The sequence below is a fragment of the Dendronephthya gigantea genome, unplaced genomic scaffold, assembly GCF_004324835.1.
Source record: "Dendronephthya gigantea isolate DGI-Jeju-01 unplaced genomic scaffold, DenGig_1.0 000348F, whole genome shotgun sequence".
Lineage (NCBI taxonomy): Eukaryota > Metazoa > Cnidaria > Anthozoa > Malacalcyonacea > Nephtheidae > Dendronephthya > Dendronephthya gigantea.
In genome coordinates this window covers 53060-66086 of record NW_021163358.1, presented here as the reverse complement: position 1 = coordinate 66086, position 13027 = coordinate 53060, and the positions used below count along the sequence as shown (strand labels likewise).

At 35.7% G+C, this 13027-nt stretch overlaps 2 protein-coding genes across 2 annotated transcripts; both read right to left on the bottom strand.

The window, feature by feature from the left end:
* Window positions 1-1961: 1961 nt before the first annotated feature.
* On the bottom strand, window positions 1962-4523 carry LOC114542411. The gene is made up of 6 exons (XM_028561972.1): window positions 4307-4523; window positions 3595-3879; window positions 3049-3364; window positions 2621-2678; window positions 2189-2427; window positions 1962-2098 (listed from the first exon to the last, which is right to left on the bottom strand). Exons 2-6 carry the CDS (start codon window positions 3877-3879, stop codon window positions 1962-1964), a joined length of 1035 nt encoding a protein of 344 aa, XP_028417773.1. The 5' UTR covers window positions 4307-4523.
* Window positions 4524-7865: 3342 nt separating this feature from the next.
* LOC114542425 lies at window positions 7866-8432 on the bottom strand. Its single transcript, XM_028561979.1, has one exon. The coding sequence runs from the start codon at window positions 8430-8432 to the stop codon at window positions 7866-7868; it is 567 nt and encodes a 188-aa protein (XP_028417780.1).
* Between the last annotated feature and the right edge of the window lie 4595 nt (window positions 8433-13027).

Here is a 13027-nt window from a genome sequence, read left to right as displayed (position 1 = left end):
TCAGCTGGAATGTCTTTGGTTTTGTTTCATTAAAGTGATGAGGGATTCTTTAAAGGCTATTAAGGAGTCCTGGATGCCCATTATGTGAGAAAATCCAGATACCACACTACTCATGGCATTTCTGATCAACTTTTTCTCTTGCCCGGTCAGTTGGCGCGGTTGATCATACGGTGGAGTGCCTGCAACATGATATCCAAGCGATCGAAGGCAGCGTTGCCGTGGAAGATGTCGAAATACACAAAGTAATTTTTAATTATTTTTCAATATTACAACTGCAGGAGCCAACAACATGGAACGATTCTCTCAATAATTATGAACTTGCTGATTGCAGCAGCCCATGTTGAACCAAGAAAAAACAACGAAAAATCTAACAAACTAAGTGAATTCATATTCCAACGTAGTATAAACAAGTAGGGACCTTAAGCAACGAGAACACGAAAGAAAAACCACTTCAAAAACTTAGGCATATAAAACATAGGCATATAAAAACGCGTAACTGGAAAGCAGCTCTTAAGCTGACCTTTATCCTTCTGGAATGGGAGTACGAAAGTACAGTTAACGTCCAGGACGTCAACGTTATCGTTCCTTAAGTTGCCTAATATAAGCCATAGATTATATAGGAAACACTTTTTTACTTGGAGGAATTGCTTGCAATTCCATGTCATAAGCCAAATTTATCAGCCGAATGTATAGAGCCACGGAATTTAACCGCCAAAAGTTTACGAGGTTTCATTAAATTTAACGTTGCTTCATTGCCACCTTTTAAGTGTTCTTTGTTAAAACTGATAATATGAACTTTACACAATATATATAAACTTTACATATATAGTTGTGTACTAACAAGTTTAGTAACTAATATGCATGTTTAAGCAATATGAACAATAATTCTTATGAGACTTCTAAAGATACAGAAACTCAAGTAATTACTTCAAAACATAAAAGAAACATGTAATATTAAACAACTTCTGCCTTATACAAACGTAGCATGACAAACACCTAATCCCATTCACGTCAGTTAGACTAATGCCATATCAATGTCTGAGTGAGACATAAGACTGCACCATTCCTCTCTAAAATCGCCGAATCGTTGTAAGTTGATGGGAGCTCTTTCACTGCTCCACAAGTATGAACACTGGCGAACGACCTTTACCAACCAAAGAGGTAAATGCCATAGAAATCTCCTCAACTAATATTCGGATCCGGTGGATATTCTCAAGAAGTGTTTAGATCATTCGTATTAGACCTTTGATCCAACGCTTAATGACTTAATGATTCATTCTCAGCAGCGGATTTTGGTTCAGCTTTAATGAGCTTACATACTTTTCTCGCAGTAGGAAAAAAGAGGTGTATATCTGAAACAAGGCGTCGTTAGAAAAAAAAGAGGTGTATATCTGAAACAAGGCGTCGTTAGAAGTGATAAAAGATTTCAAAGGTACTAAGTTACTGACCAACAGTCATAGCATATCTTGGTTTCTGCACCAATTCTTTATGTGCAATTTCAATAATCAGATCCTTGAAGTTTTCAGGCATAGCAATTTCTTGCACTCAAAAGTCGTTAAAAGATCTAAAACCTCTTTAGTATCAACACTTACAGAGGAAGAAAGAACTTTTTCTACTAAGATGGCTTCGGTTCTAGAGATATACTTCATAAAAGAGTTAAAGTACATCTCAGAAGTGACAGATTCCTCCCCGAAAGACAGCAGCTTAAAAGACTGGGGATATTTGAATAGGCAATAGTGTTCTTGCACATAACCTTTGAGTGACTCTGGCGAGAGCCTGCCACATGCACTTAGACACATCATGACGAATTATTGGTACCCTTTCAGCTTCACCGAGCATATAGCTATTGTAGATATCTTTCCAAAATATAGAAATCGCATCTCGTACAGCCCCGCTACCTACACCTTTCTCTACATACCTCTGGGATCGATTATTTGTACACTTATGAACTTGTTTAAATGTTACTTAGCAAAATAGTGAAGGAAATTATTGTTTACTTGAGTTCTATGGATAACCAAGACCTCATTTTCCATTTCTTCCAACGATGTCAGGGATATGACCTCAGTGTTGTTGACGTTTTCTGTTTCAACTAATATATCTAGAAAATTAAAAATGACTATTCTATATGTGATATGCAATACAATACTCGATAGGAATTAGAGGGCCTTCCATGCATGATATTTCTAACCTTCAAATATATCTTCTGGAAATAAAAAATTTTCAGTGATATTTGTTTCAGTTGCCTGGTTGATAAAGGTAGTTGCTTGGTTGCCAGAGGTACTTTCTTGGTCATCAGAGGTACTTGCTTTGGTGGTGGAGATGCTCGCTTGGGTTCCACAGTCACTTGATTGGGTGCCAGAGGTACTTTCTTGGGCATCAGAGATACTTGCTTTGGTGGCGAAGATACTCGCTTGGGTTTCAGAGATACTTGTTTGGTAATCATAGCAAAAATTGCCTGCTTGTTAGGAGTTAACATAGTTTGGTTGCTATTCCAGTCCTGAGAGTTAATTGTTGGGGGGCTGTGTGGTCCTAAATATACAGGAGTAAGAAATTTGAAATAAAATTTTTAATCAGTTGGTTCTTTTTTATTGGTTGTCAGTTATAACAGTACTGTTTTTACCACACTAAATTAATAATTACCCAGAGATTCATCTTCAGTATCTCAATATCATTGGCAACTACAAACATAAAAATATAGCATTATAGCAACATTTATGTCATTATTGTCATTAGGTGTTTCTTAAATGCCCCAATGCAAGGTAGTGTGGGGCCATCCTAAGTCCTATGTCACACAACATCATGAAGTCCTAGTTTTTGGGGTACTTTTTATATCCAACAACATGGGACTGATTTTCAGGGCCAAAAATATAACTTGACCTGATTTCATCATTTCTATATGGATTTTGTCATAAAAGATCATAATTGAGGGTGACAAGAATTAAAAGTTGAAAAAATTTAAAACTGATGTTAACATACATGATTGGAGAACTGTACTGTATATGCTTTAATTACATGCAAATCAGTTTGTTATAGGTAAATAATCCTTACTTTCAAAGTCAGAGACCTTGCACAAGTGCAAGTTGACTCGATTATAAGGCCTTCCAATTGCTTCCTTATATCTCTCAACTGTAAATGGCTGTGAAGTTCCTGGAATAGTGTTAACCAGATCAAAGTCTGGGTACATCAGAACACAATCAAAGTCACCAGAATCCCTCAGGTGTTTATTATGAGCCAACTGCTTGTCCATCCCCAAACTCTTCACTTTACAACTGGAATCATTTTTTTTCATATCGAGAGGTAGAAGAGAACCTCTTTTGACTTTTAGATGCCTTGCTACTCCACATTCTACCAACCCAATATTTATCTATATAATTACAATTACATAATAATCATAGATTGCATCATGTAAACTGATATGACAACTGTATAAATGCTAAACCAAATGCTATCTACCAAAATAATATTAAGTTTACTATTACTGCTAAGTTGTACTGCCAAATTTATCAATGTCTTATAACTTTAGAAAATATATGATGATAAGGGGGAACCCGTCATGTGTCAATCTCTAGTATAAGTGTGAAATGATAAACAAACCTTTACAATTTCTTCCTTCTTTTTTTTTAATGATTTCGTTTTTTCATCTGATTTTCTTTTTTTCATTTCGTTAAAGGTTTGTTGACTTTGTTCTTGGTCTTTAGTTTCTCTGCTTGATCCTCTCTTCAGAAATTCTTCAAAATTTAAAGTTTTTAAGCCACCACTTGCATTATTTGACATTTCCTTGGGCTTTGTAAGATTTCCGTCTTTTAATGCTGAGCCACAGGAATTGCAAAAATTTGCATTGCTGTTAACACATAGGTTTCCGCACGATGGACAAAACATCTATATATATATGCAGTTAATAAATTAAATTTTTATAACTTTATTGACGCCTCATCATATTAATACAATGTAATATTAATTAATACAGTTTTGGTCAAATCAATTGGGAAGTACACAAAGCAGATAAAAAATTTTATATTTAAAAGAGATCATTCCCAAATTAAAACAAAAAAAACTTGCTTATATGCGCAAAACCTAATTCTAGTACAGTACATGATGGGGAATGTGTACCACCTATCATCCAATGTGAATTTATTATACAACTAATATACATATACATTTGCATAAAAATGGATGTTGTGATTTGTGCCAATTCTAAGTTCTGAACACTACGGTACGCTGCGCAAATATATTTCCGAAAAGTATAAAAAAGGAAGGAAATGCCCATAAAAATAACTTTTAATGGTTTTTTAAAATCAAAGCTTACCTTATTTGCAAATTTGATACAAGCCAGATTGGAAGAACCACGTGTTTGTCATGGCGCTAATGCTTCCACTCAGCGAAAATAGCCCTCCTTTTACTGACAGGGTATGTCTGTACCAGTCTGTACTTCCTTTTTCTCCGCATTCAAGTTGTTAGTTTTGCGTTAGTGTTTTGAATTTGCGTTCGTGTTTTGAATTTGCGTTCGTGTTTTGAATTTGCGTTTCTGTTTTGAATTTGCGTTCGTGCTTTCATGATTTGCGTTTATGTTTTGATTTCGTTTGTGTTTTTGAATTTGCGTTTGTGTTTTGAATTTGCGTTTGTGTTTTGCACCTCTGGGCCACCGTACTAATGTCTAGAAAAATGGACTAAAATTTATTCAAAGTACCAACATTTTATACCTCATATAGTGGAAATAACGTTCCTAATATGTTACAAAGCACATTTAGTACTTTAATTCGGATGGCCGTCCTCTCTTCACATCTAAAAAAAATTCCCATTAGGATAAGACTGAGGCTACATAGAAATACATCACGAACTTAAACAAAAATCAAAATACCAAAATATTATATTATTACAAAATTTTTTCCTCAAAGAAAGTCATAAAATTGTTAGCTAGATTCTGATCAGATTGGCACACAGGATATTGAGAATCAGGGGTATGATGTAGAAACTTTCCAACGGTTTTAAATAATTGCCTTTGGTCACCCCCATTATCTCTAACAATTTCAGAATAGTAACGAGTACGACTTTCCGATAATAGCTCACTGACACGGCGACATGGCTGACTGTATTTTAGACGATCACAGGATTGTCTTGACTTACGCCATACCCGCTGGAGTTTCCTTCTGATACGTTTTTCGTTTTTAATTTTTTCAGTGTACCAAGGTGCAGCTGGACGACTAATTATCTCTCTGGCGATAAGTGGTGCATGATGATCCAGAATTCTGGACAGCTCCGAGTTGTATTGGTTGACCTTCGCACTAATATTAGCCGTGTTCCCAGTGATAATCGGAGATAGCCTAATGTCATTAAAGAATGAGTCCATATTGATTGCTTTAATTTTACGTGACTCCACGACCCTTCTCTGAAACAATGTTTTTTTAAAATTGAGTTCACATTTAACCGTGTAATGGTCAGATATAGATGGATCATGAACGTCAATAGATTGAACAATATTTTCCTCTTGGCAAGACAAGATAAGGTCTAACGTGTGACCAGCAATGTGTGTTGGTTGTTCTACATGTTGTTCCAGATTAAAAGAATCAACAAGATTGAGAATTTTTGTTGTTGTTAATTCCGACTTATCGTCTACATGGAGGTCGATATAATACGATTATATTTAGTATTTGAGATAACACATTGATTTGCATATCCATCAGTTCGAAAGATTTAATGTGTGTGAACATGTTCGCCGAGTCCAGAGCTTGAATTTTAAAGTGTTATTGTATAGTATACCAATGCCTCCCCATCTACCTTGTTGTCTCGAGATATGTTTAAAGAGTAGCCCTTCGGGGTGAAATTCCCAATAGATATAAGATCAAATTTGTCAGGGTGAAGCCGGTTTTTGTAATCGCAAATATATCAAATTCTTCAACCACATAGTCTTTGACTAAATTGGCTTTGTTTCGAATAGGCCGGCAGTTGAGAAGACCAAAAGCACAAAGCTGAGTAACAGCTGTATCAGGAGTGTTGGCAATGCTTGATAAAGGAATATTGATGAGATTGTTTCTCTTAATTAATATCATTTCTGCCATATATGTTAACAGGCTGATGATTTGCATGATGATAGTGATGTATAGTGTCGCGGAGGTGTTTGCCAAGTAGGTATTATAGAATATATTCCTATAGGTCATATGGAACAACCAACCTTTCTGTAGATTCAACTGCCCAAGCATCGAACTAAGCTCCTCAGGATTATTAGCGGGTCGAAACGTGTTCATCAAACGTGACTGCTTTCGATGTTGAGACATCTTATCCGACTGATTATTATCAAAAGATTGAGGACCAGGATTAGACGAAACATCCACACACATTGTTAGATCCTGCTTAAAAGGCTTCGCACATAGGACTAGACTAACAAATCCATGTTTCGGTTCTTTAGCAATCGCAAATGAGACTTTGTATTTAGATTCAAAACCAACTCGTTGTATGTTGACCCGACATCGAAAAGCAATATCTCTACAAATACTCAAGGTTATGCCATCCGCAGCTAATCCGTCCAAATCCATGCAATTAGTATTCTTAAATGCCATATTGATTGGTCGAGATGTACGAAACTCGTTAGATAAAATAAATATCATAAAGAAATATATAGAGCTACGACCAACCGCCATATTGATCGTGAATTAAGCAATATGGAAACACAATATTCATTTCCATACATGAAAGGTGGTGATTCAATGATAACATCACGTTATCAGCTTTAGATATTTTTCTTTAAAACTTGTTTAACGAATCGGATAGAAGCAAACGGGAACGAGAAGAAGAAGTTGTGAAATCATTGTAAGTGTGTTTATTTCTATTTAAACCCGACAACTTTACTTGTTCAGGGAAAGGCATGTTAGAGTTTGTAATTAATCGTAAGAGTCGCTTTTAATTCATTGTAATTTTTACCATCACTCGATATGAATACAATTGTTCAACTGAACTGAAACCATAATTTACAAAAGGTTTTAGGCACAATCACGTGATATAAATCAATCTTCCCCTAGCTATGTACAAACAAAACAGTCTATATAAGGTAATCGTGTTCGTAGCTTAGATATAATTATAAATGTCAACCCTAACGCCAATCTAATTATCTCTAATTAAATTTCCTACATTACCTTTAATAATTTTAATTACCGTTTCTTACCCTGCCCAAGGTTTCTTCATTCTTTGATGAGAAACTAAATTAATTCTAAATCAACTATTTAATCAACTAGAAATCATATAATCTTCGATTGTCATATATCAAGGAAATTAATCACTTAATAGTATATGTCGTTTCTCTGTTCGTAACCCTTATGACCTTGAGTTAACTTCAATAGGAAATAAGTTGTTAAATCGTACGTCTCAACAGTGTTGGTCGTTTTTCACCTCGGGCAACCTTTACAATTGCAGCTAACCTTCATCTCTTCCCTCAACTAGTTCCTCTACTTTACCGAGTTTCCAAAAAGCTCTGTTCGTGGAGTCGTTCTTTAGAATAACTACGTCGCCCTTCGATATATTTGCCACTGATCTTTCTCGTCGACACCTTTGTATTGAATGCTCCCTTAATTCTGTCAGATACTCGTTTCGCCATCGCTTGGTTAAACTTTGCAACAACAATTTTTGATGATGTCCTCGCTTCGTTAGTGTTTTATAGGTACTCAAAATCTCTTCATGGCTCGAATTGGGATTTGTAGTGACTCTACGTCCGTAAATCAGATCGGAAGGGGTCAAAGCATACGAAATAGACTCGTGATCGTCATAAACATAAGTAATCGGTCTCGCGTTAATCACTCCTTCGATTTCGACCAAAATGGTACGCAACTGCTCGAAATTTAACGTTGATCTACCGAGTATTTTCTTGAGTGGTCCCTTCATGCTACGAACAAGACGCTCCCAATAACCACCCACCAAGGGGCCTTCTCTATTATGAAACTCCACGTAATTCTTCGGTTTACTAGATAGTTCCAAACTTCTTCTGCTCGGGTTATACTTCGTATCTCTTTACATGCCGATTTAAATGTCTTCGCGTTGTCTGCATTCAGTGTAGCTGGTAGTCCTCTACGGCTCGTAAACCTTCGAAATGACAACAAAAACGCTTCGACACTTAATCCACGAGTGATGTCTAAATGCACGGCTCGAGTCGAAGCGCATGTCAATAACAAGACATACACCTTTAACGTGTCTTGGTCCTTCGACAACTCGTCTATAACGTACAAGGGGCCTGCGAAATCTAGTCCGACATGAGTGAAAGGCGGGTCTTCGGGCACTCTTTCACTGGGCAGGTCAGCATATGAAACTCCATTATACGGAGCTCCTTCGAACTTACAACAAACCTTACAACTCCGAATCAATTTCTTAACGGATTCACGACCACGTATTATCCAATATCTTTCGCGAACATTCGTAAGAGTATCCTTAATTCCATTGTGTTTGACCATCCAATGGGATTGTTGAATGATCAACCGAACAAGTTCGTGACTCGAAGGTAATAGAATGGGATTTCTCGCAGTTTTTAGCAATGATTTGGACTATGTTTTATATATATTCACTCCCTGAATGATTTCCATATTAAGCGATTGAATTTTGATACGGCATGTCACAACACAATCTCATAATTTATAATTGTACATGTACAATACAAACAAATGGTTGCATAAAGGTGAAAATATTTGAAAGTTTCTCATTTGGCTTAGGGTTGTACAAATACTTTCGTTAAATATGATTCAGCTACAACTTTGAACTAAAAAAAAACAGGGCTACACAATAGCCCTGAAAATCGTAATGAGCGTGATAACTCTGGATAACTCTAACATTGACCTTATCATGATGCTAATAAGCTTAACATTTGCCTTATCATTTGATAATTTTGAGCAAAGCTCTCTTTATTATTGTATAAATGTGTACCAAATGGCACTGAATAGTCACAATGCATATCGATGACTTATCTTTATGATGATTCCTCTGATGTAAAGCCATAATATTTAAAAAATATAGCATCTTAACATGACCTTATCATTATGCTAATTAGCTTAACATTCACCTTATCATTTGATAATTTTGAACAAAATTCCCATTATTTTTGTGTAAATGTGTACTAAATGTCACCATATTCACAAGACATATCGATGACTTATATTTATGATGATCTCTGATGTAAAGCCATAATATTTAAAAAATATAACATCTTAAATGACCTTATCATTATGCTAATTAGCTTAACATTCACCTTATCATTTGATAATTTTGAGCAAAACTCCTTTATTATTGTATAAATGTGTACCAAATGGCACTAAATAGTCACAATGCATATTGATGACTTATATTGATAATGATTCCTCTGATGTAAAGCCAAAGTATACAAAAAATATAGCATTTTAACATTGACCTTATCATTTATTTTGTTGTATAATGTTCACTCCCCCTGGTAAATGGTTCTTTCGCAACAAATAGACTCCTTAAGTAGATAATTTGAAAATAATGGGAAAATAAAAGTGGCATCTTAACATTCTACTTATCATGTAGTGTGGACGCGGACGGGGACAGGGACGGGGACGTGAACGCCAAGCCTATAGCAATAGCTCTCTTGCACTAAAGTGCAGGCGAGCTAAAAAGGAATTTTGAAAGCAGAATACCTGACATGCGTTGCACTATCATCATTAACCAACCTTTTCTTTCAGAACAAATAACATACGAAGTGAATTTAACTTTTCCAATTTTTCTTGCACAAGGCCTAGATGTTCTCAGCTCGCAGACTGAGGAAACATTGTAGAATCTTCAAAAAACCACAATGTAAGACATCATAGAAAAATCGCGAGAAATAACATTGAATTTGGCTTACCACAAGTCGTAACTCCGATGCAATAGACGTCCGATAGCGATTGTCATAATGAGTTTTTATGTGGTACATTAATATATTGAATATTCGTTCTGCAATTACATAATAGGAAAAGAAGAATAAAAAAATTATATTTTATATAACACCAGTGTAAAATGAATGATAAATGGAACTGTACAGCAAAATAGGCTATTACTCCTGACAATAATGTTGCACAGAAGCAAGACATTAAATATCTCAGAATAATTTGGGCTAAAGACCCCGGAATACCACTAAACGATAGCGGTTGAAACGATTATTTGAATAGTATATTCCAACCAGCATATAGTTATAACCTGCATTTGTATTATAAGTAAAAACAATAATCAAAATAATAGGTTGCTTTGTTATCTCAAATTACTCACCCATAGCAAGATATATTTTAGAAATTCCATATCTTTTCGCTTTTTTGGTACTCTGTTGTCTTCAAATTGTCCCAATTTTACATGTTATCAATCTGTTGTAATTCTGAGTTATTCTTGGGCTAGGATGTGCAAAAGAATCGAAGAAATAGCATTTAAACAACACTTATGAAAGTGCTAAGCGATAATCGTTGGTAAGCACGTGCTTAAGACAAGCTCGAATCGGAACTAGGTCAAAATTTCGGCTTTTTGCCCGAATTTGTTTTCCATATTTTTATTATTATGAAATATTATTGCCGGTGATGCGATAATTCATATCATCAGGTATGTTTATATAAAAAATCGGCAAAAATCTTCTAAAGGCTCGATTTTGACGCTAAATATATCAAAATAGTACTGAATATTTGATCTAAACCACTGCAACCGGTTTTCGTTTGCATTTTGGGCAATATCCTAAGGATTAGGCCGCTTTGATGTGTAATATTGAATATATAAAACGCGTGAATAACATACCTGTGAATAGCTATGTATGCATGGCGGTAAAACGCCATATTTCCACTGGAATTTGCAATATTTAGCCTTGAAATTTACTACATTTGCGATTTTGTCAGTTTTTATATTTACTATTATTCCATGCCATGCCCAATTCGACAATATTCTGAAAGGTTCAGTAGTTTAATGTACCACATAATTCAAATGCTACAACAGTTTGAAAGATTTACTTGCCTTTTAAATTCCGACTTTCCTGCTCGATGGGGTTCTGAAGCTAGTGGGGAAATAAAGTCTTTTAATAATGATTGAACTGTAATTTTTTGTGAACTTCATCAGAGAAATAATCGAACAAATACACACATACTGTGATACATTGGCTTGGAATATGCTCCAAAACGTGTGAAATCGAACATTTGTTGTGCAATCACCTTGCAAATATCACAGAAACGGGATAAAAATTTGAATATAGATTAACCAATCTGATTGGTTTTTATTGAACCAATCGTGGAGTACAAAAATTGACCAATGACAAATTGACCTGTGCACAGAAATAACCAATCAAGTTGTCTTAATTTTGCTGAATTATGCAAGAGCCTACAGGCTATAAAACAGAGCCGTCTTCAACCGTTTTCTTCAGGTGAGTGAGTTCTTTCTTTTAGGTAGGATCAAGGTATGTGTAATTATTTTTTTAATAGAAGTAGATCCCCGTGGCCATGCACTCTGTTAGCTAAGAATCTCTGTCCCCGTATCTGGAAACACGGCTCACTGCTTGTCTAACTGTGTTTTGCTCTTCGTTTTCTAGGGAGCTACTAATACTTTTTTTTGTGTTTTTCAGACAAAGACGATCGTAGTTTAGTTTCAGTATCCAACCCTAAGAAGCCACCCCAAACCCATGCCGTCAGTTAAACCCTAGCCACAATTGCCTTCAAGCTAATTGTGAATGCTTGCTTTTCTAGGAACAACTCACCATATTTTTTGTCGTTTTAGCTACAGAGTTAGTGGGTTGTGGGTTGTTGGATGTTGTGTCGTCGGTTGTGTGTTTTGTGTTGTACGTTCGTATTGTCTGCCAGTCGGTTTGCGAGTTGCCCTGTAGCTCTCGCTTTTTCCTGGCCACACAAAGAACACATTTTGGATACTCCTTTTTAGGAGATTGGGTTCGATTCCCATGAATGTGTCAATTTTGCGCTGATATCTAATGTGGTCCGTCTCTAATACAAAAGCACAACATCCAACGGACAATCTGCATCCTTTCACCACACCAACTACAAGTTTTGTCCTCATACAACAGAATGGAACTTCCAACAGAGTAAGGAGTAACCAATACCCAAGACGAAGTTCTCGTAACTTCTCAAACAGGACAGGATGCGGCACTTGTTAATGAAGTATTCTCGATGTTTAAGGGATCCTCTCAGTTAGACGTCCGATCAGAGGATATTTCAAAGTGGTAAGCTGATTTAAACTTGTGATTCAGTACTGTGCGAATACTTCACCCATTTTAATAAATATGAGACCACTAAACTCATTGCTGTCTGCTCGTAAACGGCGCACACAGATAATTTCGATTTTATCTGGAAGTATTTTATCAAATCAACTAGAAATTGTGTTATCTCAAAGAAAAAACATTTACCTATTTGTATAAATTTAGTTCATTTCAAAAGCTTTCCTATAAGCCAAGATATTTATTGCCGAACTTGTACTTTTTAAAGTTGAATTTTAGAGAAGCGAAAATACGCAAAGCCTTCCAAAAATCTCGCCTAAAAACCTCCAAATATTTCTAGTATACATTGGGATCAATATTTTCATCTATTTTACTTGAAATACAGTCGCTTTGGTGATTTGTAGTGATATTTCCTACAAGCGTGTTTACAAATGGAAACCGGAAAATGTGCATATAATCTTTGATATAATTATCACCATATTGGCGAAAATTTGACAATTATGACTTCTAGAGACAATTTTACCCTGGAAATCGATTACCGGGCTTATTTTACTCCCGCGGGGTAGGCAACGTTACGTTTTTGATACCTCTAACCTCACGTGACAACCACATGTGCGTGCGGCTGAGCAACGCCTCGCTATACACAATAACAAATAAAAAAAGCTATATTTTTCGAGTTTTTCTGCCCATCCTGACTTAAAAACTATCAGAAAAGATAACTAAAGCCTTTACAGTTTACATGTAACGGTTAAAAGACAACAGGATAAAAATAACGAGAAAATAACGAAATTCCAAAGGCGAGTTATATTTCCGTTTGTAATCCCGTGTAATTTGATATGATTTTTAGAGCTGCACTGCAGTGTCAGG

Bases quoted from the DNA above. Each gene is read 5' to 3' on its own strand.
- LOC114542411 (XM_028561972.1), bottom strand. From the start codon at position 3,879: ATGTTTTGTCCATCGTGCGGAAACCTATGTGTTAACAGCAATGCAAAT. The intron at 3,365-3,594 runs GTTTGTTTATCA...GTAATTATATAG, and splicing joins AGAAGGAAGAAATTGTAAAG to ATAAATATTGGGTTGGTAGA. The intron at 2,099-2,188 runs GTTAGAAATATC...TTAATTTTCTAG, and splicing joins TCCAGAAGATATATTTGAAG to ATATATTAGTTGAAACAGAA.
- LOC114542425 (XM_028561979.1), bottom strand. From the start codon at position 8,432: ATGGTCAAACACAATGGAATTAAGGATACTCTTACGAATGTTCGCGAA.